The 24,751-nt window shown below is 46.3% G+C and overlaps 1 protein-coding gene across 8 annotated transcripts in view; it reads left to right on the forward strand.

Annotated features, from left to right (window-relative positions):
* Window positions 1-24,751, forward strand: part of LOC109574019 (ATP-binding cassette sub-family A member 9) — a 61,308-nt gene that overhangs the window by 26,173 nt on the left and 10,384 nt on the right. For 7 of the 8 annotated variants that reach the window (XM_070774184.1, XM_070774185.1, XM_019981701.2 and 4 more), the window contains 15 exons: window positions 2,358-2,497; window positions 4,131-4,250; window positions 5,861-6,056; window positions 8,603-8,769; window positions 9,391-9,524; window positions 10,176-10,313; window positions 13,790-13,897; window positions 15,602-15,775; window positions 16,286-16,399; window positions 16,553-16,672; window positions 19,340-19,408; window positions 20,084-20,175; window positions 21,290-21,410; window positions 22,082-22,199; window positions 22,865-22,956. In XM_070774184.1, the coding sequence (XP_070630285.1) occupies window positions 2,358-2,497; window positions 4,131-4,250; window positions 5,861-6,056; window positions 8,603-8,769; window positions 9,391-9,524; window positions 10,176-10,313; window positions 13,790-13,897; window positions 15,602-15,775; window positions 16,286-16,399; window positions 16,553-16,672; window positions 19,340-19,408; window positions 20,084-20,175; window positions 21,290-21,410; window positions 22,082-22,199; window positions 22,865-22,956 (1,903 nt within the window). The remainder of the gene's footprint in view (window positions 1-2,357; window positions 2,498-4,130; window positions 4,251-5,860; window positions 6,057-8,602; window positions 8,770-9,390; window positions 9,525-10,175; window positions 10,314-13,789; window positions 13,898-15,601; window positions 15,776-16,285; window positions 16,400-16,552; window positions 16,673-19,339; window positions 19,409-20,083; window positions 20,176-21,289; window positions 21,411-22,081; window positions 22,200-22,864; window positions 22,957-24,751) is intronic. The other variant, XM_070774186.1, reaches the window with a different exon arrangement.

Here is a 24,751-nt window from a genome sequence, read left to right on the forward strand (position 1 = left end):
TCCCGTCATTTATACTGTGCTTAGTCGCTCAGTCATGTACGACTCTTTGTGACCCCATGGACTACAGCCCACCAGGCTCCTCTGTCCAAAGGATTCTCCAGACAAGAATACTGGAGTGGGTTGCCATGCCCTCCTCCAGGGGATCTTCCCAATCCAGGGATCAAACCCAGTCTCCCACATTGCAATTTGGACCAAGATTATAGATGTGATGTAAATTACTCCCTATACTTCCCAGTAAAGTGTAATATTTCTTAAAAATTAATTCAAGTCATTCCATCCCCAGTGGCTAAATGGATCCCACATTATTCGCTCCAAGTGCTTTGTTGTTGCTCAGTCCCTAAGTCGTGACTGACTCTCTGTGACCCCATGGACTGCAGCACGCCAGGCTTCCCTGTCCTTCACCATCCCCCGGAGTTTGCTCTAGCTCACGTCCATTGAGTCGGTGATGCCATCCATCTGTCGTCCCCTTCTCCTCCCACCTTCAATCTTTCCCAGCATCAGGGTCTTTTCCAATGAGTCGGCTCTTCACAACAGGTGCCCAAAATAGTGGAGCTTCAGCTTCAGCATCAGTCTTTCCAATGAATATTCAGGACTGGTTTTCTTTAGGATGGACTGGTTGGATCTCCTTGCTGTCCAAGGGACTCTCAAGAGTCTTCGCAAATGACACAATTCGAAAGCATCAGTGCTTCAGTGCTCAGCCTCCTTTCTGGTCCAAATTTCACATCAGTGCACGACTACTGGAAGAGCCATCGCTTTGACTAGATAGTGATTACCCACTATATAGGGGTTAAGTGGATCTCACATCATTCACTCTCAAGTGTTTAACTTGATCTAATTCATGATCCACCATAATCTGGGGGCAAGAGCTGATTGAATAAATGCCTCAACTAGAACCAACACAGGCTGTCCTCAGGGGGCCCACACTGTAGTGCCCTGACTCTGCCTAAGGTGGGACGTCTGTGTGCTGACGCATTTTAGCTGTGTTCAAATCTTATCTGCTCTTGAAGGTCTCTGAATGTCTTCTCTTGAACAATAAGCATCCTCTTTATTGCAGCCCTGAAAGCACTATTTTGATTGTTTCCTGAGGCATCTTAATTAACTTCTTTGATCCTCAGTTAAAAAAGTGAAACAATAATACTTACTTTACAGTGAAGGCTAAAAATATTGAAATGAATACCTGACAAGGAACCAGCTGCTCAGCTGGTTTAGCTCACCGTCCCTCCCCCTTCCTCCTGTTACGCGCTGCCTCATATCTCTGTCACGTCCCCAGCTCCTTTAGGGAAGCCACCACATTCTCCCTGTTTGGTATCCTGAAGAGTGAGTCACACAGGGTCTTATAAACTCAGAATACTTTTAGCTCCAATTGATTTTGGGGTTTGTCTCACCAAAGTCCATTACGACGTCCTTGTCATTCTACAACCTCAGTAAGTTTCTTTTTCTTTTTAGTGTCAGATAAAGTCTCTGACTTTGTCTTTAAATTTTAATATTTACTTATTTACTTGGCTGCTCCGGGTCTTAGTTGCTGCACGTGGGGTCTAGTTCCCTGACCGTGGATCGAACTGGGGCCCCCTGCATTGGGAGGGAGCATAGAGTCCTAGCCAGTGGACCACCAGGCAAGTCCCAGCCTCGGTAAATGTCAGTGGATGTGACTAATAATAGGGTTTCTTAAATATAATGATTTCGTAAAGAACTGTATATGTTCTCATCAAGAAGATGGACCAACTTTGACTTGAATAAATTTTGCCCCCTCCAAAAGATAAAATTAGCTAATATATTTTGAGGTTTACATGTTGCCAAGACCTATATGATTCCATACATACTGTGTTTTGTTATGTCTTCCAAAATTCTTGGAGACCTGAGTATTATTTCCAATCACAGAGTAGAAAATAGATGCTCAGAGGCCTAAATCTGGAATATGGACCCACAGGACATGGGAACTGTGTTCTTAATGACTGTAGAGAGTAACACTCTTTGTTCCTACCACCTTCACTCTGGCTTGTAGAACTCATACTTTACTGCAAAGAGAGAATTCAAAAGTTGAGATTTTGAACAGATGGAGACAAAATCGCCATTCCCCCACCTGACCCCAGTCAAGATGGAGCCGGATATCTCTTTCTCCCGAATAACAAACCTTGAGCCCCCTTACCTGTCCTTAAGCACCCCTTACTGCTTCTCCCTCTGCAGGTTGTGTAGATTATACAGCGTGGGCTACACTGATATTTTTAAGGCTTGCTCCCTCTATTAGATTATACTGTTTTGTCTCATAAATATTAATGAAGCAACAAACACAGGCTAGGGTTCTTTGTATAGGTGGCGTTGGATAAAAACAGCCTTAACTTACTCTTTTTAAACATCAGTTTGCATCTGAATGAGACGTGTGATCCAGACAGTGTAACATCGATTGTTAAACACCACGTCCCTGATGCCAAATTAACAGCCCAAAGTGAAGAAAAGCTGGAGTATATTCTGCCTTTGGAAAGGACAAACAAATTTCCAGGTAACAGAATGCAAGAGACCACAGAATTGTTTGTAATGATGTGTACGATCACTGTGGTGTTTAGAATGATGGCTGACATTCGCTGCTTGCAAAGTACGTAGCACTGTGAATTATTTATGACTTATTGTTTAATATTCCAACAGCACTTATGAGTACACTGAGGCAGGAAAATGCGAATTATGTTTCAAGTTACAACATGTGCGGTCAAGAGATACAGGGCGACATCAAGCTACAATGAGAAGCATTAGGGAAATTTGCGTCGGGAATGCATGAGAAGGAGGTCCAGGCAGGGAGAGGTCTGGGCACACCCGGGCGGGGAATCGGATGGGAGCCGAGGGAGCACGCACTGTAGGCAGATGGTGTTATAAGCACCGCGACATAACGTTATAATCTTCACAATTCAACAGTGATCATGATCAGCCTATATGAAAATCAAGAGCTTTGCTGCAAACACGAACGGCTGGAGAGGCTTCGATTTCCCAATACGTGTTTCATTCCCCAAGCATTCTGAGCTGGATTGCACTAAAAAGTGTAACCCATAAAAATGTGTTTGCTTTATTGCGTTCCAAGAAGTTGCCAACTGTTAATGGAAGGTCTTGGGCCAGTCTGCATGCTTGAATTAATAAGCCCGCAACAACTGTGGCTAATAAGGACGTACAGCACCAGGCAAGCTCGGCCGGCAGAGCCAGACTGGCTAGATTCAAAGCCCAGCTCTGCGGGTACTCTCCCTGTCACCCCAAACAGGTTATATTAGTGTACTCCACCTCAGTTTGACCATTTGTAAAAAGCGGTTCATATTAGTACAAACTTTATAGGGTTTTTATGAAGCTTTAATTCATTTACGTTTATTATAAAAGTATTAACTATAAATCAGGCACCTGGAAAGATATCTGACAGGTAGCATCTCTGGTACTTTAGCAAGTTTCAGACACCCTCAGTTTCAGAACGTGCCACCAGGGAAGAAACAGAAAGAAACAATGCTGGCATTTAAAACATGACCCCCTAGTATTTATGACACATGCTCATTTCAGATGCATTAAAAGTTGATGAAATGTATTCATTTTAGAATCAGTGAAATAATGATCATATTAACTCATACAATGCCTTTGATATGTGTATGGTTTGTGTGCATACGTGTTAAGCTGTGTCCAGCTCTTCTGCAACCCCATGGAGTGTGGCCCAGCAGGCTCCTCTGCCTGTGGGATTTCCCAGGCAAGTATACTGGAGTGGGTTGCAGTTTCCTTCCCCAGGGGATCTTCTGGGCCCAAGGATGGGACCTGTGTCTCCTGCACTGGCAGGTGGATTCCCTGCCACTGAGCCACCTGGGAAGCCTAACAATTGCATTTTTAAAAAACACATTAAATAAAATAGAATACGTTTTTTCCCAAAGCCTCCCACATGTGTAGTATTCTAGGCATGAAAACAGAAATTTCTAGACTCTTATACCCAAGCAGGTCTGGAAACTAACACACTGCATCGTTTATTTTAGAAGTGAGGGACTGTCGACAGCACAGGTTTGTTTCTGATGAGTGTATTGGTCCTATCACAAGTGTTTTCTACTTTGAAAACTATAGTTATTATCAATCTCGTTACAACTGATATTAATTTAGTACATTTTTATGCCTATTTTTAGACCTCTACAGGGATCTTGAAAGCTGTTCCAACCAGGGCATTGAGAATTATGGTGTTTCCATGACAACACTGAATGAAGTGTTCATGAAATTAGAAGGAAAATCAGCTTTTGATGAATCAGGTAATAAATAACTTTTTACCTTGAAATTTCTCAATCTGTGCTACATTTTGTCCTGAAAACACACTTGGAATGACGAAGTTACACGATTTTCAAGGTCGATGATTCGATGTGGTCTTGGAAAAAGTTAGAGCAGATGAGAAGTCTACTTCTTCTTTTCTCCCCTCTTCTCTCAATGCTGGTCTCACCTCTTGAATTCTGTCTTTCGTCCCAGACATTTTACCAAGCCTGTGGAACACAGACCAGGTCTTTATGCAGCTCACATAAATATGCAATATAGTGTTTTTTGAATGTAACTGCTATGGGTAAAAGAAAATTAGAATTGTAAGTTGAAAGTTATTTTCTTGACATATGTGAGGATATTATTTCACTAGTAGGCTTCGCTGGTGGCTCAGTGGTAAAGAATTCACCTGCGGTGCGGAAGGCCCGGGTTCGATCCCTGGGTCAGGAAGACCCCCTGGAGAAGGAAGTGGCGGCCACTCCGGAATTTCACGATTGCTGTTGAAAGATCTGCTGTCAGTCTAATTGTTACTCCTTGGAAAGTTCTCTGCCTTTCTTCTCTAGCTGCTCTAAGCTATTTCTTTTGTCTCTGGTTCACCTTCATCCTGCTGTGTTTAGTCTGGCCTATGCTCTTGTCTTCTTTTCTTTTTTGGTTGATCAGGTGGGAAGTCTTTTTTATATACTTGATAACCTTTGTAAGTGAATTAACCTGGTGTAATTCACTTTTAGGGAACATACATTCAAAGCATCAATTTCTCTAGGCTTCTCTTCCAAAAGAGGTAACTTTATCTAGTTTTCAGGCTTCCCTTGTGGCTCGGATGGTAAAGAATCCAGCTGCAATGCAGGGGACCCAGGTTTGATCCCTGGGTTGGGAAGATCCACTGGAGAAGGGACTGGCAACCCACTCCAGTATTCCTGCCAGGAGAATACTCCCAGGCTCCCATGGACAGAGGAGCCTGGCGGGCTACAGTCCAAGGGGTCACAAAGAGTCAGACATGAATAAGCGATGTTCACTTACCTAGTTTTCAGCTATGGCTATGTTAAAAATATTGTCTCAACCAATTTCATATCCTTCTGTTCTTCATATTCTTTCATATTCTCCTTGGTCAAAAATACTAAGATAGTTTGTCTCTTGCAATAGATTTTTCCAGGCTAAATATGGATTTCTGATCATTATGTTCTCTAGAATGAATTCAGTCCTTTAAAGCTCTGGATACAGAGCTAATTTTTTTTTTCCAGAAAATACGAGATTCCTTTTATTATGTCATTATTTCTTCTTTCTGTATTGTGTCTTTATATCTTTTTATTTTTTTGCTGTGTTCCTGTCTCCTTAGCAGTTTCTCTAGTGGTGCCCTGAATTAGATTAGTTGCATCTTTGCCCAAGACTCTCTCCTCTGACAACAATTGCTGAAAAGATGATCCTAGGAAAATCTAAATAATGCACGTTGACATCACTGACTCAAGGGACGTGAGTTTGAGCAAACTCCGGGGGACAGTGAAGGACAGGGAGCCTGGTGTGCTGCAGCCCATGGGGTCACGGAGAGTCGGACACGACTGAGCGACTGAACCACGGCAAACGGCTCTTTACAAATGACTGGTTTCATCCTTTGTAGGCCCTGCAGTTTCGGAGCAGTTACAGAGTGGCAGGAACGACACAGGCAGCCTTGCTGAGCCGGAACAGGTCGTGTCGTCCTTCAGTGAAGCAAGCAGCACGGTCGGCGGCCTGGCCCTCTGGAGGCAGCAGCTCTGTGCAGTAGCAAAAGTCCGCTTCCTCAAGTTAAAGAGTGAAAAGAGAGCCCTGCTGGCCATGTGAGTACCTGCGAGTTTCAGGCTCATATGAGCAGTGTGCTGTCAACAAACTCAGGAGAGAAGAACTGCCATGCAAGAAGTTCCAGCAACTGCATGTGGTCTTTTTAACACAGAAACCAGGGTTTCTTTAACTTTTCATTTTCTATTGGAGCGTGTTATTGTTGCGTTGCTAAGTCCAGTTCTTTTGTGACCCTGTGGACAGAAGCCAGGCTCCTCTGTCCAGGGGATACAGCCAGTCAACAACACTGTGACAGTTTCAGGTGGACAGCAAAGGGACTCAGCCACGCGTACACGTGTCCACTCTCCCCCAGACTCCCCTCCCATCCAGGCTGCCAGGTAACACTGAGCAGAGGCCCCTGTGCTGTACAGCACATCTTGTTGGTTGTCCATTTTAAACAGAGCAGTGTGTTCGTGTCCATCCCAACAACCAAGCATCCTTCCCCTCTCCTTCCCCTCTGGCAACCGTAAGCTCACATAGAAATCAGTTTTAACTGCTTTGGTGGATATGTAATTAAACCAGATAGAGTTTGGGGTTTTTCTTTTAATTTGGACAGAATCTGCTACGATCAGAGGGTTCAAGCAGTTTTTCAGAAGCTTGGAATTCAGGCCCTAGGTTCTAAGGATTTGCCTCTTTCCCCAAAGTGGCTCTGTGCCTGTTTTTATTTTAGCACAGAATTCAAGTCATTGCCTGGAACTTACCTGTAGAGTTCCAGGCCCTTTGTTAAGTAACACCTCCTTGCATGAGTCCTCTCTGCCCAGGACACATATTCATTAAAAACTATTTGTGAGTACTCCTGTATAACACTCTCTGCTACATGTCTTATCGAATAAACCAGACATGAGATTTGGCTTTGGAGGGTGATTAGAAGTACACTAAAGGAGCGTAACTCGACAACAGCCAGGAGATGGAAGCCACCTAGCTGTCCGTGGGCAGATGAATGGGTAAAGAAGTCGTGGTCCCTAAACAATGGAATATCACTCAGTCATAGAAAGGAATGAATCTGAGTCTGTGCTAGCGAGGTGGATGAACTTAGATCCCTTATGCAGAGTGAAGTAAGTCAGAAAAACAAACACCGTATATTAATGTGTGTATATATATATATATATATATATATATATATATATATATGTGTGTGGAATCTAGAAGGATGGTACTGATGAATCTGTGTGCAGAGGAGAAATAGAAACACAGACATAGAGAACAGAGTCGTGGGTACAGCAGAGGAAGGAGAGGGCGAGATGAATTGAGAGCCGCACCGACACATACACCCCACAGCGTGTGACATAGAGAGCTGGTGGGAGCTGCTGCATGACCCGGGGACTTCAGTCCGGTGCTCTGTGACAACCTAGCGGGGTGGGATGGGGAGCGGGGAGAGGGAGGCTCAAGAGAGAGGGGACTGTGTATACTCACGGCTGATTCACGGTGTTGTACAGCAGAAACCAACACAACATTGTAACGCAATTATCCTCCAATTAAGAAAAAAAAGCGGAGTGCACAGTTAGACAATATCGTCAGCTGTAGCACTGGTACAAGAGAAATGATGTCCAAATGGGGCCTCCCAAAAAAAGAACCTTACATGAGGGAGAATTTGAATTTGGTGTAAGGAGATGGAGCATGTAGCTAAGGAAGGAAAGGAGGATGAAAAAGCAGGCAGAGGAAGTGGCTTGGGGATGGAGATACGTGAGGAGAGGAAGAACTGGAATTAATTCGAGTTAGCTGACATCCTGCAGCACGGGATGTACGAAAGAGTGAGAATAATGTTGATAATACATTAAATAGAGCTAAGGAGTGTGGGCTTTATACAAAGTAAGGAACTAATGAGGTTCTTTTATTATTTTTGAATGAGTAATTGGTATAAGTAGGACAGAATGCCAAGAAACTTAATTGCGCAACCGTGCAAAAAAATTTGGAAATGGTAGGCACTGGAGACAAGGAAAAGAGACCTTGAGGGCAGTTTGAAAGAGGTCAGGAAAAGGCTCATTCAGGTCCAAATTTGCAAAGTAGGAGAGGGGTTTTGGAGGCAAACAGTAATGATACGATAAGCAGAAAATTTCGGCCATTCGGAAAAGGGACATAAGGGAGAGCAATGAGTAGAAAGAGACTGGGGCTCAAGCTCGAGCAAATGAGAAAACGTCATTTACAGGAACTGGGAGCAGGAAGGGGAGGAGGCTCAGGCCGGAGGAAGCCTGGGCGCTGGTGACGTGCCAGCTGGCAGCGTTCCAGAAAAAGATGGCAAGCAGGGCTGAACAGGACGAAGAAGTGGGCACTAGAGAGAGATTTCAGAGTCGTCCTCAGCTGACTTCGTCAACTGGAAAGGCGTGTTCCGAGGTGGAGGGGGAGGTGGTTTAGAGATGCACGGAGACCAGGAGCGGACGCACACGAGCCACCTCACGTCAGAAAAAAGAAAAGAGCGGGCGGAACACGGTCACCGGCTTGACTAGTGCCTGTAACTCATTTCTATTTGCGCACTGTTACCTGCTTGGACTGGAAAGCCCGCGACAGTTGCTACAGCTGAGTTGTTTTCTTTTCCCTTTCCTCCTTGCAGATTACTGCTTTTCGGCATCACCTTTGGTCCTCAGCTTTTGGAGCATCTGTCCTATCGGTTACAGCAAAAAAGCTATTCTTGGGGGTTGTCTCCAAACATGTACTTCCTCTCCCCGGGTCAACCACCTCAAGCCCCACTGACCCGCTTACTGGTCGTCAACAGAACAGGTGAACATGGGGCTGGACGCACCGGCTCAATGTCGATTCGTGTTGAGAGACTCCCCTAGACCATATGAACCACGAGGGGGAAGGAGTTCTGTGTGTTTTAGAAAATTGTAGGTGAGGCCAAACAGGAAACGCATCCCAAAGGGAAAAATGCAAGGTAGGGAGTTTGTTTTTAAAAACGTGTTTTGCAAGTTTACTTAGACTCTGAAGCATGCTGCACACGGCAACACAGGAATTTAGGAAAGGGGTTACTGACTGGTTTCTGAGGTCTTCTACAGCATTTTTTAAGTACTACGCAGTTGTGAGCTTTGGAGAAAAAAAAATACTTTCCATATTGCTTAGATGGAAGTTTAATATGGTCGAGGATTTGAATGTTAATTTTAAGTAGCAGTTGCACACAAACAGAAATGATAAGTAAATGCTTCAGCTGTAGGTGAAGCAAGTTTGACGTCTCCTTGACACCAGAATGGATTTTAGTCCCACGGCGCTGGTTCTGCCTTTGTAAGGAAATCCTTAGAGTCCTTATTATGGTACGCTTTGCGTGACATCATTTACTGTTTTAAAAAATATTCCCTTTTGTGTTTTACTTCATTTTTGCTTCTTTTGATCTTACCCGCATGGTAGGGTCACGCATTGATGACTTCATACATTCACTGAGGCGCCAAAACATCGATTTAGAAGTGGACGCCCTTGGAACAAGAAATGGCCCCAGCGAGCCATCGTACAACGGGGCCATCACTGTGACAGGCAACGACGAGGTATGCCGGGCTCCGACGCCCGTCACGTCAAAGACGGGCAGGAACGTGCGGTTTGAACAACGCACACCAACTGACGCAAGCAGACGGGATAGTTCTCATTTTTAGAGGTTAATTCATTCTGCACATTCTTTATTTGTAAACTGAACGCATCACAAACAAAGCCTACTGCTGTGCTTAAGTGAAGGTGCGTTATGGAGCTTTATAGTGAGTGTGTAAAGTGAAAGTTGCTCTGTGGTGTCCAGCAGTTTTGAACCTACATGAAATTCTCCAGGCCAGAATACTGGAGTGGGTAGCCTTTTCCTTCTCCGGGATCCTCCCAACCCAGGGATGGAACCCAGGTCTCCCGCATTGCAGGCAGATTCTTTACCAGCTGAGCCACAAGTGTCGCTGCTAAAAATCGCGTGATGTATTTTGTTTTAGTTTAGGCATAAACAGTCACACAGCTAATGCTGTTGCAGCTGGTACAGGTCAAAATGCTGAGCTCCTTGCCGTATGCTGGGAATTAGTTGAATAATATGAGTCATGCTTCACGACACTCAGGCTTTAGCCTTCCTGTGTTGTCCGTCATTTGAAAGCTTTTCTACCATGTACTTTCATTAAATGTTGTATTTGCTTGCTGAGGACTTAGAATGCATATTTGCTATGCTTTAGGATCCCAGATTTTCTATAGCATGTAACACCAAAAGGCTGAATTGCTTTCCTGTACTCATGGACATCATTAGCAATGGGCTACTTGGAATGCTTAATTCTTCAGAACACATTCAGACCGACAGAAGCACGTATTTTGAGGTAAGTGTAGTATTATCTCACTTTTCGTGGGTCATGAGACGTTTTCAGGAAAATACTTGAAATGCTGAAATAACAGGGTAGTTTTTATGAACTTATTCTCGAATGTTTATGTTTTATATGCAACTAAATTAGCATATATATTTATATGTACACACATATGTGTATACATACACATGCAATATTTAGCAATCATTGCAAAGCATTGTAACTTTAATTGGATGACAAGGCCAACGAACAACAGAAATACAATTAATTGGAAAAAAAATGATGAATTTTGGGCTTAGATCTGTTGCCATCTGTGGCCCTCAGTAGTGGGACCTAGTTAAACAGCCAGCATCTTAAATGCCAGGCTTTGTGACCTTGTAACAACCGAACTTTTGTAGGTCTAGGTTTAACAATCCACAAAAAAATGCAGATAAAAAGTTTATCATGGGGCTTCCGTGGTGGCTCAGTGGATAAGAATCTGCCTGCCAATGCAGGAGACATGGGTTCGACCTCTGGTCTGGGAAGATCCCACAGGCCACAGAGCCACTAAATCTGTGGGCCACAACTACTGAGCCTGTGCTCTAGAGCCGGGAGCTGCAACCCCTGGGCCCACGCGCCCGAGCTCCACAGCAGGAGAAGCCGCCGCGGTGAGAAGCCCGAGTGCCGCACCTGGAGAGGAGCCCGTGCGGCAACAGAGACCCGGCACAGCCACAGATAAAAACAAACAGGAAAAATTATAAAGAAAAAAACACTCGATCACAAAGCTCCCTTAAGAAGGAAACAAGACAATGTTGGCAGGAGGAGCTGGGGCTGAGTTGCTATAAAGACAAGTGGTGGGGCACACGGAAAACCAGAGGCGCTCGGTAATTGCACCTACTATCATTATTGAGGTTAGTACTGTTTGTCTTGGGAATCCTTCAAGTTTCCGTTAAAGAATGTTCAGCTGTGACTAGACCAGGGACCGGCTGAATTAGAACCAGAAGACGCGCTTGTATAAAATAGGATTGGCCGGCCGTGCCCGGTCTCGAGTCAGAGCCTCCTCAGGGGGTGACGGTGTGCAGATCCGTATCTTCACATCACCCCTTACGTCCTTCTCTGTGCTGAGTCTCCCTTTGCCTCCTTTAAATGATGCCTTGGGCATACTCTGTAGCTCACTGGTCACTTTCTGTGTCAAAAATTACTCCAGTGCTGTCCAAAACCTCAAGTTCTTGTCCGGTTCAAAGACATCAGTAAGCAGTAGTCTCGTGGGTGAGGGCCGGGGTGGGCTGTCGGCAGTGTGAGGCACGCTTTCCTCCCCTTCAGCAGTCTAACCTCTTGGAGTGGAGAGGAGAGTGGCCTTGGTCTGGAGCACGTCCTTCCCCTCCTGAGTAAAATGTGGCGGGTGCTGGGAGTGCAGACGGAGGACCCGCAGACCAAGACAAGGATGAGGTGCTGAGGGCTCCCCCGGCCGTCGAGCTGTGGCTGCCCCGGTCCCCTCTGCTTACCTGGTGGCCCCCACCGAGGGGACCTGTGTGGTGGTTTAGGGGAGGGTTTAGCTTGGACCCCCGGCCCTCCCGGAGATGAAGACCTACTCAGCCTTGCAGAACAGAAGTCAGCTCGGGCTGCGGGAGAGACAGCCACACTATCCTGCTTTCTATGGGTTTTTATTGTTTAATGTGCCATCAGTCAGGTAGCGGAACAACTTTGTCTCCTGGGTCTAGAACCTATAAGTTAGGGTTTACCTCATAAAATTCAGCTATTTAGGAACATTTTGTAATATATAAATATAAGTAAAATATAATTTGCTTTCATTTCTTAGAATACATTTTAATGTTAAAATCGTTTAAATTTGCCAGTAATTTAAAATTTAAATAGTTTGAATTTACCAGTAATAAAGAAAATGCATTAATCTTCAAATAAATATTTTAAAACTTTAAAGGAGTTATATTCAGTAACAGTTTTATCACTGTAGTGTCTTAGTTTCGGAATTAAATTATGTGGTAACTTAAAAAAAAAATGACTTTACTACAAAATGTTTGCTACCTACCAGCCTAGCTGGCCTTGGGTACCTGTGTAGATAATTTCTCTTAGCGTGAACCCTGTCGATTCCCCCCCCCCCCGCCCCCACTCCTGGTCTGCTCCAATTCTGCAAGCCCATCTGCCTTGAGTCTAAAGCACAGAGCTCACTTCTGACCCCACTCGTGACTTTAACCGTCCATCAGAGTGTCCTGAAGGGTCCCCCACTGGCCACCGTTCATATCCCTGCCTGACCAACCACCCAACTGGCATCAGGAGTCTCTGTGGGCTCCTCTAGGCCAAGCTCTACACACCCTGCCCGCAGGTCCACGTCCTCTAACATGGACAGAATGTGATGTTTATGAACCAAGTTTTGAGTGAGGGGTCAGCCATTGAGACTAATTGTGAATTTTCCATTCCCAAAGAGGGCCCCTGGTTACTCAGAGGTTAAAGAACCTGATGCAATGCAGGAGACCTGGGTTTGATCCCTGGGTCAGGAAGATCCCCTGGAGGAGGGCATGGCAACCCACTCCAGTATTCTTGCCTGAAGAATCCCATGGACACAGGAGCCTGGTGGGCTAGAGTTCATGGGGTCGCAAATAGTCAGACACGACTGAGCGACTGACACACACTAAAGATATTCCAGATCTGGAAAGCCAGCAGGGGTGACCACAGGCAGAGATCAGAGGTGCTGAGGCAGACCTGGGTGCGATTTCTTCCCTTTATCTCCACATGTGCATCTCTGTTCAGGCGGTGCTGACCTGCTGCAAGAGCTCAGAGGGGCTCTCCATTTAGGAGGGGCTGAGAGAGGGTAAGCAGCTCTCAAGGCTCAGGGTCCCGACCTCAGAGATGAGCAAAGCAGTGAGGCAACCAGTCACCGATGAGAGGTGACTTCTCTCCAGGCTTCGAGCCAAACCCAAAGCCCTCTTTAACCTGTACAGGGCTTTGCATCGCTTTAACTCAATGCTTTTATGTGGCGTGTGGGCTGACCATTTTTCTCCAAGCCCAGACACCTACCTACTCAATTCATACCGGCCAGCACTCTGAAGGCATTTGAGCTTCCTCCATTATGTTGAATGAGAGAAATGATTCCTCCTGCATGTTGAGCTGAACTGACTTGGTCTCAGGTTCTGAACGTACCGCAGTGGCTCCTCCGTTGACAGCCCACGACCTCTGTCTATTAAAAGTCAGCCTCAATGCAGTCAGCGCAGTGCTGGGGAGAAGAGGTTGTGTGATTACGTCTCCCGTTGTTAACCATGGGAGCGTATCCAGTTCACGCGATGCAGTGGAGTTTGCTTCTTCGTGAATCAATCAGGATGCACGTTCAAATGTCCCAGCTGCTGTAACACACGACTAAGGAAGCGAAGTTTCAAACAAACAGGACCTTGGGACGTGCTCTGGGTAGTTAGACCGCTTCACGCATTGAAATGATTTGGTTTAGAAATAGTATAAATGAAGTCTATACCTGACCGCCCACGTGTTCGGCATGATTTCAGGAGCACACGTCTAACGAGCACGAGTACCTGGGCATGGCCTTCTTCTGGATCCCTGGGGCGGCCTGCTTCACTCCGTACATCGCCATGGGCAGCATCGGTGACCATAAAGTGAGAACAGCTATGCAGCCCGTGTCCTGCTCCGTACCCTGTAACACCCACACGGAGAGTGAGACGAAGTAGATACAGGCAGACGGACGACTGAATCACTCCGCCGTGTGCCTGAAACAACACGACGTTGTCAACTGACTATACTCCCATATGAAATAACAATTAATAAAAGCTGAGCAATAAGAAAAAATGCGACAAAAGGGATTAAGTCAAATTTCTCAAATTTTCCTCCCTGAGGGAAAAAAATGTTTCCTATACTAAGTAGTAATGATAGTAAAAAGCAAAAGTCCTTATATGTTCTTCTATATTTTTATTGGAGTATAATCGCTTTACCACGTTGTGTTGGCTTCTGTCTACAAGGTGATTCAGCCGCATGTACACACATATCCCCTCCTTCCTGAACCTCCCCTCCCCACGCCACCCCTCCCCCACCCCTCCCCGGGTCACCCCAGAGCCCCGAGTGAGCTCCCCGCGCTGTACAGCAAGCTCCCGCCAGCTCTCTGCCTCCCCATGCCACCCCTCCCCGCTCCCCCACCCCTCCCCCCTCCCCCACCCGTCTCCCTTCCCATGCCACCCCCCCCCCCTCCCCCCTCCCCCACCCCTCCCCCCGGGTCACCCCAGAGCCCCAAGCTGAGCTCCGGGCGCTGCGCAGCAGCTCCCACCAGCTCTCTGCCTTACACACGGTAGCGTATATGGGTCAGCGCTACTCTCCCAATTGCTATGTTCTTAACACCCTGTGACCCCGCCCCCGTCTTATGACCACACATGTATATGCGCATCGTGCACCTAATTTAAACAATGCTTGAAACAATGGAGGGTCAACCATTTGAATAAAAGCTTGGCGAATATACAGAATATGCTATTTGCCTTAAATGAGAGACCTCAGGAAGGATAGCTCAGAAGGTACCATCAACGGGCTGGGAACCTCGGATTCTGTCTGGCAGGTTCTACTTCCCTGCTGACACCATCCCATCCCCATTCCAGACGGAGGCGAGGTTCTCCGGTGTAACAGCCCTAAGCAAGGCACCAGAGTACTTTGGCTTATTGCTGGAAAAGAGTGTCCCTTTAAAGCTTCTTTTTGTGAAGATTCTATAAGAATGTCAGGAACCCACGGTAGACTTTCTGTGCATCCATGGTGCTTCCCTGCCACACAAGTTCCCTCCTCGTGTCTCCACGTCCTTAGCGTCCTCTGCTGGGGTTCCCTCTGCACCACTGAGCCTTGTGAAAGTTCAGCAGGTGCTGCTGGTGGACTCAAATTAATTTTCACTTACCCTGCTCTTAAACTATCCTTCTCTTGAGCAATTTCTCCCGTAAGAAGCAAAGCAAGATGCCAATTATAAGTGTGCTGTTTACATTCCGTGTAAAGCTTAAGAATCTTCCAGGAAATTGTGCACCTCCTTCTCTTGAAACTCTGTGCATCTTGCAAGGCAAGTGTCAGAGGCATCAGTAGCTTTGACAAGAAAAGAATAAGAATCTTCTCACCACGGCAATGCTGTGTAGATCCCTTCTTCCTGGAGACAAGGTGGCATACAGCATTATCAATGCCCCTGAAATAGGAACAGGGCAAGTCACAGTGTCACTTGCTAAATTAGCATAATATATAAGAGAGACAAAGGGGAAATGAATGCTTTTGTGCTGCATATTTGCAATTTCTCCAGCCTAAACTATTCAAAACTTTTGACGATTCTTTTGCTTCTTTATCAGAAAAAAGTTCACTCCCAGCTGCGGATTTCAGGCCTCTACCCTTCCGCTTACTGGTTTGGGCAGGCGCTGGTGGACGTTCCCCTGTACTTCTTGATCCTCCTTCTAATGCAAATAATGGATTATGTTTTTAACCCAGACGAGTTTGTGTTTATCATTCAAAGCCTGGCAGTTCAGGTAAGTGGCAAAAGTTATCAAATGGCTTTCCTAGACTACTTTTAATAAATGCAGTTGCATTATCCATCTTCAACCAAAGAACCTCCCATTATGTTTGTTATAGCTTAGATCTGGAAAGCTGAGTTTAACTTGTTGTTCAGTCCCTAAGTCGTGTCCAGCTCTTTGCAACCCCATGGACTGCAGCACGCCAGGCTTCCCTGTCCATCACTATCTCCAGGAGTTTGCTTAGATTCATGTCCATTGAGTCAGTGATACCATCCAACCATCTCATCCTCTGTCGTCCCCTTCTCCTGCCTTCAATCTTTCCCAGCATCAGGGTCTTTTCCAATGAGTCGGCTCTTCGCATCAGGTGGCCCAAGTATTAGAGCTTCAGCAACAGTCCTTCCAGTGAATATTCAGGGTTGATCTCCTTTAGGATTGACTGGTTTGATCTCCTTGCTGTAGGGTTTAAATATAAATATGTACTTAGATAGCATTTACCTTAGGTGACTGTAGTATTTCTATTTTCAGACCCTGTGTATAATTGGCTATGTCTCATCTCTTGTTCTCCTGACGTATGTGATTTCATTCATTTTCCGCCACGGGAGGAAGAACAGTGGCATTTGGTCATTTTTCTTCTTAGTTGTAAGTACGCGTGTGGCGCATGTTACTTTATTTTTAAACTATTTTTAATAGTTCTGAGAATGTATATTTCAATCTTTGTAGTAAGCATGGTGGTAAATTAATATTGCTTTCAGAATGTTATACTTTGCTCAAACTATGCTCTTTTTATTTTAGGTCACCTTCTTCACCATTGTTGCTAATTATCTGAATGAATACGGATTCCTAGGGCTGTTTCTCTGCACCATATTAATACCACCCTTCACACTGATTGGTGTTCAACTCATTTTTTCTGAGGTGAGTAATTTCACGTCTGTTCTGGGCTCATGAAATGTGCTGCCGTTGGAGAAAACCTTGGATATGATACAACGTACGTAGAGCCCTCAGCCGGTCAGCATTCGATGCCTGTCTTCAGAAGATCACTTCACTTCCCACAGGCGAGGGTCACAGTCTCCTTCAGGAGGAAGCCCCGCCATTCTTTATCAAGGTCAGAGGCAAAGGCACAGTGGTGGAGTTTTGCAGTTCTCTTGGTCACCCTCACACCTGGGGGCAAAGGGCCTACTGGGAGGTGGCAGAGATGCCCTTTTGCTATTCATTCCAGACACACGAAGTTTAAGGTTCCTCAGAGACGTGCGGTGGGAAATGGCAAGTGGTCACTTGACATAGGAGCCTGAAACTCAGTGTATGTGTTCAAAACAAAAGCTGAACCCCTGAGATTCACATGCTTGTGAGTGATGTTTAAAGCCACAGGACTAGCTTGTATAATCTACAGAGTAAGCGTTGTTAGATTGAAAAGAAAATGAAGCGTTTGGCTTTGAACTACAAACTTTAAAGATTGGGAAGAGGAGGACTCCACAAATCAGTTTAAGAAGGAGCCTGTGAGGGATGAGAAAAAAAGGAGGAAATTTGTGCACCAGAATCTCATCTCTCAAACCCACCCTGAACACGTAGGGTAAATAAGGATGTGTGTCGGATGGCAACAAAGCATACTTCAAAAAGGATGGAGGGATTCGTCTAATGAGCGGTCTAGAAAGATGATAATTGAGAAGAAACTGCTGGGCTGGACCAGATTAGAGTCCTTGGTGATGTTCACAAGACAGGTTTCAGTGGAAGGGTGGACACAAAGCTTAGAAGGAGCGAGCTTAGTATATAATGCAGAGTGAAGAGCTAGTGAGGTGGTCATAGACACATAGTTCTAGGAGCTTTGCTAAAAAGAGTAGCACTGAGATGGAAGAGTGGATGAGTGAGATTAGATTTAGGTTTAAGAAAGGAGATTCTGTGCTGATGTGAGAGAAATTTTAGATGAAAGAAAGATGGAGTAGCTTGGAAGCCAAGTCCTTGAAGATCTGGGAAAAGATGGCATAGAGAGCACAAGCTGTGTGGGGTGGGAGGGCTCCTGTCACTAAAGCGGGAGTCTTCCAGACGCAGACGGAGAGGCGGGGCGGTGGTGGGACGGGAAGAGTGGGGCAAGTCGAGAGAGTGGCGTTGACAGTACACACCAGCGCGCATAGGACAGCGAGCTAGTGGGAAGCTGCACAGGGAGGTCGGCTCAGTGCTCTGTGAGGACCTAGAGGGTGGGCTGGGGAGGGGGGTGGTTCAACAGGGAGGGGATGTATGCATATTCGTATAGCTGATTCACTCCATTGGCTGGCAGAAACCAACACAACATTGTAAAGAGATGATACTGATCTTTGCCGGGTCCAATTTAAAAAAAAAAAAGCCACAGGAAAAAAAAGATCATGACCAGAGCATATGGAAACTGAAATATTCTCCTTTCTTAGGGAGAAAGGGTAAATTATCATCTGAGTGAAGTGAAGGGAGGTCTTGGGACTTTGAAGGTAGAAGAAAAGATGTGAAAAATTGTTTCAGAGGGCAGGTCAGCAGAACGGAGACAGTGCCAGAGGACCCCCCCGACCCTACTTTCCAACTGAAGTCAGCAGAGTTAAGTTTCTGTCATCTTGTCTGCTTCTCTTGTGTAACTCAGGAGACGTGGAGAATTAGGTTTGACCAGGGTTAGGGTTTTGCCAGATGAGTTGATGAAGCAAAGGGTCAGGGGCAGCGTTTCTGTATAAAGAGAGTTCATGACAACGGACCGTGGCATCTAAGCTCGGGAATGAAGAAGGGGAGGAGATAAGGAGGGGGTCTGTGGACAGAGGAGTGGTGGGTGGAGCGTCACCAACTCCAAATTATAGAGAAAGGATGCTCAGAATAAAATTGGTGGCAGACAGGGCAAAGACCAGGGAGCCTGAAGTCGATTTCGCATATGATCCAGTCCTTGGATGTTAGCAAGATGACGTCAGGATCCTGGCAGGTCATCTAATATGAAAACAATCATCTTAGATGGTGGATGGCTGTGTTGGTTAGAGATTTACTACATCAGATTAAAGATGCTCAGAAAAGAAGTCTTGGGAAAGACGGCTCGAGAAACAAAACAGATCCTTTGCCCCTCATTCACAAAAGTGCTGGGAGGCCTTTTAGATAGTGCTGATGGAAACCACACCTTTGAGCGTTTGCAGGTGAAAGCCCAGGCGAAGAGCTTTGTCTTCTGGCTGAGGGACGGTCACAGGTGTTCCCCAGAGCAGGGGGAGCGTGTGACAGAGCAGCGCGATGGTTCTATAGCACAGGTGTGGCGAGAAAGGCAGCGGGCAGGGGGTAGGTCCAGGCACGTCTTGCCCTTGGCTTCAGTGGGTCCCACAGCACCACCCAGGTTTCTGCCAGCAGAGCAAATCCTGCTCACTCCTGCACAGACGCATCTGAGCTACAGCCAAACTCAGGTGGGCAGGTAGGTCGCCAAGTGACCTTGGAAGCAAGGAAGGTGCGCAGTTAGGAACTGACTCTTACCCGATGTAGAAGATAACTCACGTAGAATGCAGGCGAGTCGTTTAATGGGCATCATTTTTTGTGGGAAGAGATTCACACACAGATCAAGGTGCGTCTAAACACCCCTTTCTCCTCGTTTCACAGATTTCTCCCGACTCTGTGGATTACTTGGGGGCTTCAGAACAGCAGGTTGCATTTCTGACATTGCTAATCGTAAGAAGATGCTTTCATTTAAATGTTCTTGCCTGAGGGGACAGCTTTGTATGCTCTGTGTTAAATGAACAGTTTTAACTCCTGACTTCCGGCATCTGGCCACTAGTTAATACTCATCGTCTGACACTGAGTGGGAAGCCCGAACTCTCAGTGCTGTGGGTAGGGCTGGTATCAACTCATTATTTTCTTTTCTTACAATAATTTTATTCATTTACTTAAAAATACACAGAGAAGCCTGCATGGGCTCTCTCTTGTTGCAGAGCTGGGGCCGCGCTCTAGCTGTGCTGTGTGGGCTCCTCACTGCCCCGGCTTCTCTCGTGGTGGACCACGGGGCTCCAGAACTGAGTGAGCTGTGGTTCCCGGGCTCAGCTTCCCTGTGGCATGTGGGATCTTCCCAAATCAGGGATCGAACCCATGTCCCCTGCGCTGGCCGGCAGAGTCTTCCCCACTGAGTCACCAGGGAAGCCCAGCTTACTATTTCTGTCATGATTTCTCTTAAGTACAGTAACACAGACTAGGAGAGCTTCATAAAATATTAATGATATTATTTTTCAATCTTGTGAAAATGTTACCAGATCCTTAAAAACCTTGTACATGGTCAAGCTCCTTAAATCAGTTCCAATATGGGAGTTGCTCTTGTACTGATGCTCATGGTGATTGTCTTTCTCTCCCCAGCCTTACCTTCATTTCTTCATTTTCCTCTTTATCTTACGATGTCTGGAAATGAAATTTAGGAAGAAACCAATGAGAAAGGATCCTGTGTTCAGGTTAAGAAAATTCAAATACTATTTCACGTCTTATTTTAATACTCATTGTTTAAAGACATTTTAATATGTCTAATTAATTGCATAGAAAGTGTTGTGTAGAATTGTTCTAAAGGGACTGTGTAGAGTTGTTGTTCAGCCACTCAGTCGTGTCCGACCTTTGTGACCCCATGGACTGCAGCAGGCCAGGCTTCCCTGTCCATCACCAACGCCTGGGCACATCTATGTAAGCAGTTGGATAAGTCTAGGCATCCAGGAAGGAGGAGTAGCTGAGCGAAAGGATGAAAGTTGGAAAAAACACCTCCTTCTGCAGATTTGAGAAGGCCGCTGGAACGAACTTGGAGGCCTGTATTGCAGGACCATGAAACACGGAAGCTCGGTACTGGAGGGTCTTGGGTAGAGAAGCTTAGGGAGGGTTTTGAAAGTTACACGGTGGAAGATGAAGACAGATGTGCTTTGAAAACCTTGCCTTACTCAGAAGAGGAATCAAGCTCAAGTCCAGCTTAAGCGAGCAGAGCAGGAGAGGGGCAGGGAGACAGCTCTGTTTTAGGGCATCGGCTGCCAGTGGAAGTTTGGGAGCAGCCGTAACCAGAGGTGTGGGACAATGGAGGAGAGGATTCGGTTGGTAGCAGTCGGAAAAGGGTAATTCTGACACACATTCCCAAGAAGCGACGGTGCTCAGTTACTGGTGAGTCCGAGTCCTGGGTTCTGAAGGTCATGCCTCCGATGATAAGCATTTTGGTCTGGTGTTACCACAAAGCCTCAGAATTCTGAAGTATCTGTGCTAAAATTACAGTTCCTAGGTTCCTTTCACGGGCAGCCCTGCCTCCAAATCCTTTTCCAGAGACGTCACGACGGATAAGGAGCGTTATGCTCAGGCAAAAAGCCAGGCTGAATCGAAAGTAGCATCACTGATGGGAGCAAGGCTGTTTGAAAGGACAACAGTGTCGACTGGAAACTGAGAGTCTGCTGTGGATTCTCTACCATCTGAGCCACAAAGGGAGCCCCACAGCTACTCAATCTGTCCAAATAATTGATCGCAGTACATACAAAATTCACCATTTGGGGGCACGTTTCCCGCTGGAAACCTCTTAGATTTGCACTGTTTTGCTTTTAGAATTTCGCCAAGGAGCAGTGCTGTTTTTGCAAACCCAGAGAAACCCGAAGGGGAGGATGAAGACGTCCAGACGGAAAGAAGGCGAACAGCAGACGCCGTGGCCGCCCCGGACGCGGAGGAGGTAGAGCCGTGAAATCACACATAGGGCACTTGACTCTGTCCGGGCAGGGGGGCCAGTGCGCAGTCTGTCTTTTCCGAAAACACGTGAGGTTCTTTAGTCCTTACACATGGAGCCCATCGTTTGACTTCTGTGAGTATGCAGTGCCCACAAAGATGGGAGAACCGAGGAAACACACACACACTGACTGCTTCATGCCTTTTTCAGAGTCGTAGTTTTGGCAAATAAAGCTAATCATCACAAAACCAAAGCGAGACGTTGAAAGTTTTCTAAGCTGAGTACAGTTCACTGCAGTTCAGGGCAGAGAGTTCCTCTGAGGTGTGTGTGTCTTTGTGTGCCCGGATGCGTCTGCTTGTGTGTCTATGTGTGTGTTTGTGTGCCTGTGGGTGTGTGTACATGAACACACCTCTTCACAGACCTACTGGTTGGGTGGATGTCTCTATTCCAGTTTTCGGAGGAACAGCAAGCAGGAATCGTGTGCTGCAGTACAGATGTCTTTTCCCTGAAGGGATGTACAAGACTGGGGCAGTTTGCTGGAAAATGGCAGTTTCTAGGGGGGAGGGCTGGTCTGACTCATGGCATCTAGCAGGAGAGATCTGGACCCGGGGAGGAGGGGACACGCGCTCGTTTCACGGTGAGAATGAAGCTGCATTGGACTTTCCTTGCCTTTCCAGAAACCTGCCATTGTGGCCAGCTGTCTACGGAAGGAATATGCAGGCAGAAAGAAAAACTGTTTTGCCAAGAGGAAGAAAAAAGTAGCCACAAGAAACGTCTCTTTCTGCGTGAAAAAAGGTGGGAACCAGTCGTTCTGCTGGCAAAGCCGTCTTGACCCGTGACTGTGAGGTCTCCTGAAGGGCCTGGGAGGGTCTGAATCCGGGACTGTCTGCAGATGAACCCGGAGGGCAGCCAGCCCTCCTCCACAGGCTACGGCCGAGCCAGCCTGTGGAAAATCTCAGCTATAATTACAATGGTGTTTCCTTGCATAGGAAGACAGTTCTGTTCCATTCAGACAGACACACAGAAAAAAGCAACGATGAGAACAATGACCAAAAATGAGGCGGTCCTTCTGTTAAGAAGGCTGGGCTTATTTTTTAAGTAATATAATTAATTTCACAACAGGGATTCGTTCCCAGGAAGGAACCCCCTGGGGTACCGCAGTGCATCCATCCTCACAAATAGCATGTTCTGCAGCGTGTTGGTTAAATGCAAAATGCGCTTCAGATTCCAGCTCAACCTCAGATTGGCTGCATGACCCTGGTCATTTTATTCTCAATTCTCTTTGCATCTCCATTTCCTTGCCTGCAAAATGAAGCTAGTGACAGCACTCAGGTGTGTGTGCGAAGAATAAGTGAAATAATGACTATGGTTTGACACATGGTGAGCCATGAAAGAGCATTTGTGTTACTTTTATTGTAACAATTTGCAGGGATAATTCTGAGTGTACCTGTTTCTTTCAGGGGAAGTCATAGGGCTCTTGGGACACAACGGAGCTGGTAAAAGCACAACCATCAAGATGATAACTGGAGACACGAGACCGACCGCAGGGCAGGTGAGTAAACACGCGGAAATACGCTCGTCAGTGCTGCCAGAAGAAGCGTTCCCAGTGACTGCAGATGCCAATCTCAAAAATACGTATCTGGTCCTTTCTTATTAATCATTCTTATTTATGCATTGAATGAAGAGGATTAATGAAAAATGTCTCCCCTTAATTCCAAAAATAGTTAGGCACCGAAGCCTGTGTGTTATCTATTCTATGCCTTGTACTGAGTGAAAAGTAGACACACTCACAGGAAACATTTGGGAAAGTAAAGCTAAACATTAGCTTTGTTCACGGTCAAAAGTCTTTCTTTTTTTCTTTTTTAAACTTATGTATCCTGAGAATTTGCTGAATCAGACTGCCAAGATCCAGGATTTATTCAGAAAATAGAACTCTTAGATTAGTGAAAAATTGTCCATGTTCCAAAGCAAAAAACCACAATAGTACATGAATACAGTGGGGTGCTGTGCCTGGGCCAAGTTGTGTAAAGTAATGGACAGAGGATTGAAGGATTGCAACTTTGTCTTGTTGTTCTTTTTTTAATAATATTTATTTATTTATCTGCAATGGCTCTTAGTTGCAGCATCAAACAGGGATTCGGGGATTGAACCTGAAGTTATAGGGCGCAATCCCAGGTTCAGGGATTGAACCTGGGCCCCCCACGTTAGGGGCAGAGTCTCAGCCCCCCGGCCACCAAGGAAGACCCACAGTATCGCACGTCTGGAGGGCAGACGCTGTTGACACTGGTCAGAAGGTGAAGGCCAGAGAGCATGCTCACCACGAGAAGCTGATGGTGCCCTCGGTCTCCCTTCCCCTCTCACTCCTCGGCAGCCAGGGTGGTCCTTAGAAAAATGCGGAAGTGCTCGTGCCATCACCCTGCTTATAACCCGCAGCCGGAGTGCGTGCAGAACCTTCACCGGGGCCGCGAAAGGCCCTGGAGGGTCTGGGCTCCGTTGATGACCTTGGCTGCCACTAGCCTTTGGTGGTCTTCCCACTGTGAGACCCTGGGGTGGACTCTCCCGGGGGCTGGAGCGCTCTGCCCTCGGCTCTTCGAGTGTCTGCTCATCTCCTTCTCATCACTTTAAAATCCACATCCCCAGAGGCCTTTCCCTGTGACACTCGGGGCTAACACCTTTATTGCCCTGAAAGCGATCAGCAGGCGCTGCGATTCACTCATATGGCGTGCTTGCTGATGTGTTTCCTGTTTCTCTCTCTAGACTGAAAGTTCTAGGAGGCCAGGTTAGTGAGGGCTCTCCTCCTCAGTCCCGGGCAGAGACGACACAGCCCTGACGTCTCGGGCCTGCTGTCCCGGGGCAGGCCCCAGTTCCCACTCCCAGCTCCACCTCGAACGGCCTCCTGCACGATTCCAACAAACGAGGCTTGTTTGTTTCCTCATGTGTGAAACGGGACCATCCAGCTGACCCCCCAGTCAGGTCGGGTTTTTCTGAGGCCAAAATAATTTAAAACACAGAAAATGTAAGCACTGGTACACATACCTGTTGTTATTATTATATGGCACGGTATCCGGCCCATAAAAATAATAAATGCATGTATTTATTGATTCCTGTGTTCCAGACTAGTGCTGAGAAGTTTCCATTTACCTTAGTTCAGGATTTCTCAGGTTTGGCCCTGGGGACATGTTGGGGTTTGGAGGGCCAGGATGCTTGTTTTTTATCTTCTCTTTTTTTAAACTTAGAAAATATCTTTTTATTTCACATTGCCAATTAACGATGTTGTAATAGTTTCAGGTGAACAGCAAAGGGACTCAGCCACGCATACACATGTATCCCTTCTCCCCCAGATTCCC

The sequence above is a fragment of the Bos indicus genome, chromosome 19 (genome assembly GCF_029378745.1).
Source record: "Bos indicus isolate NIAB-ARS_2022 breed Sahiwal x Tharparkar chromosome 19, NIAB-ARS_B.indTharparkar_mat_pri_1.0, whole genome shotgun sequence".
Taxonomy (NCBI): Eukaryota; Metazoa; Chordata; class Mammalia; order Artiodactyla; family Bovidae; genus Bos; species Bos indicus.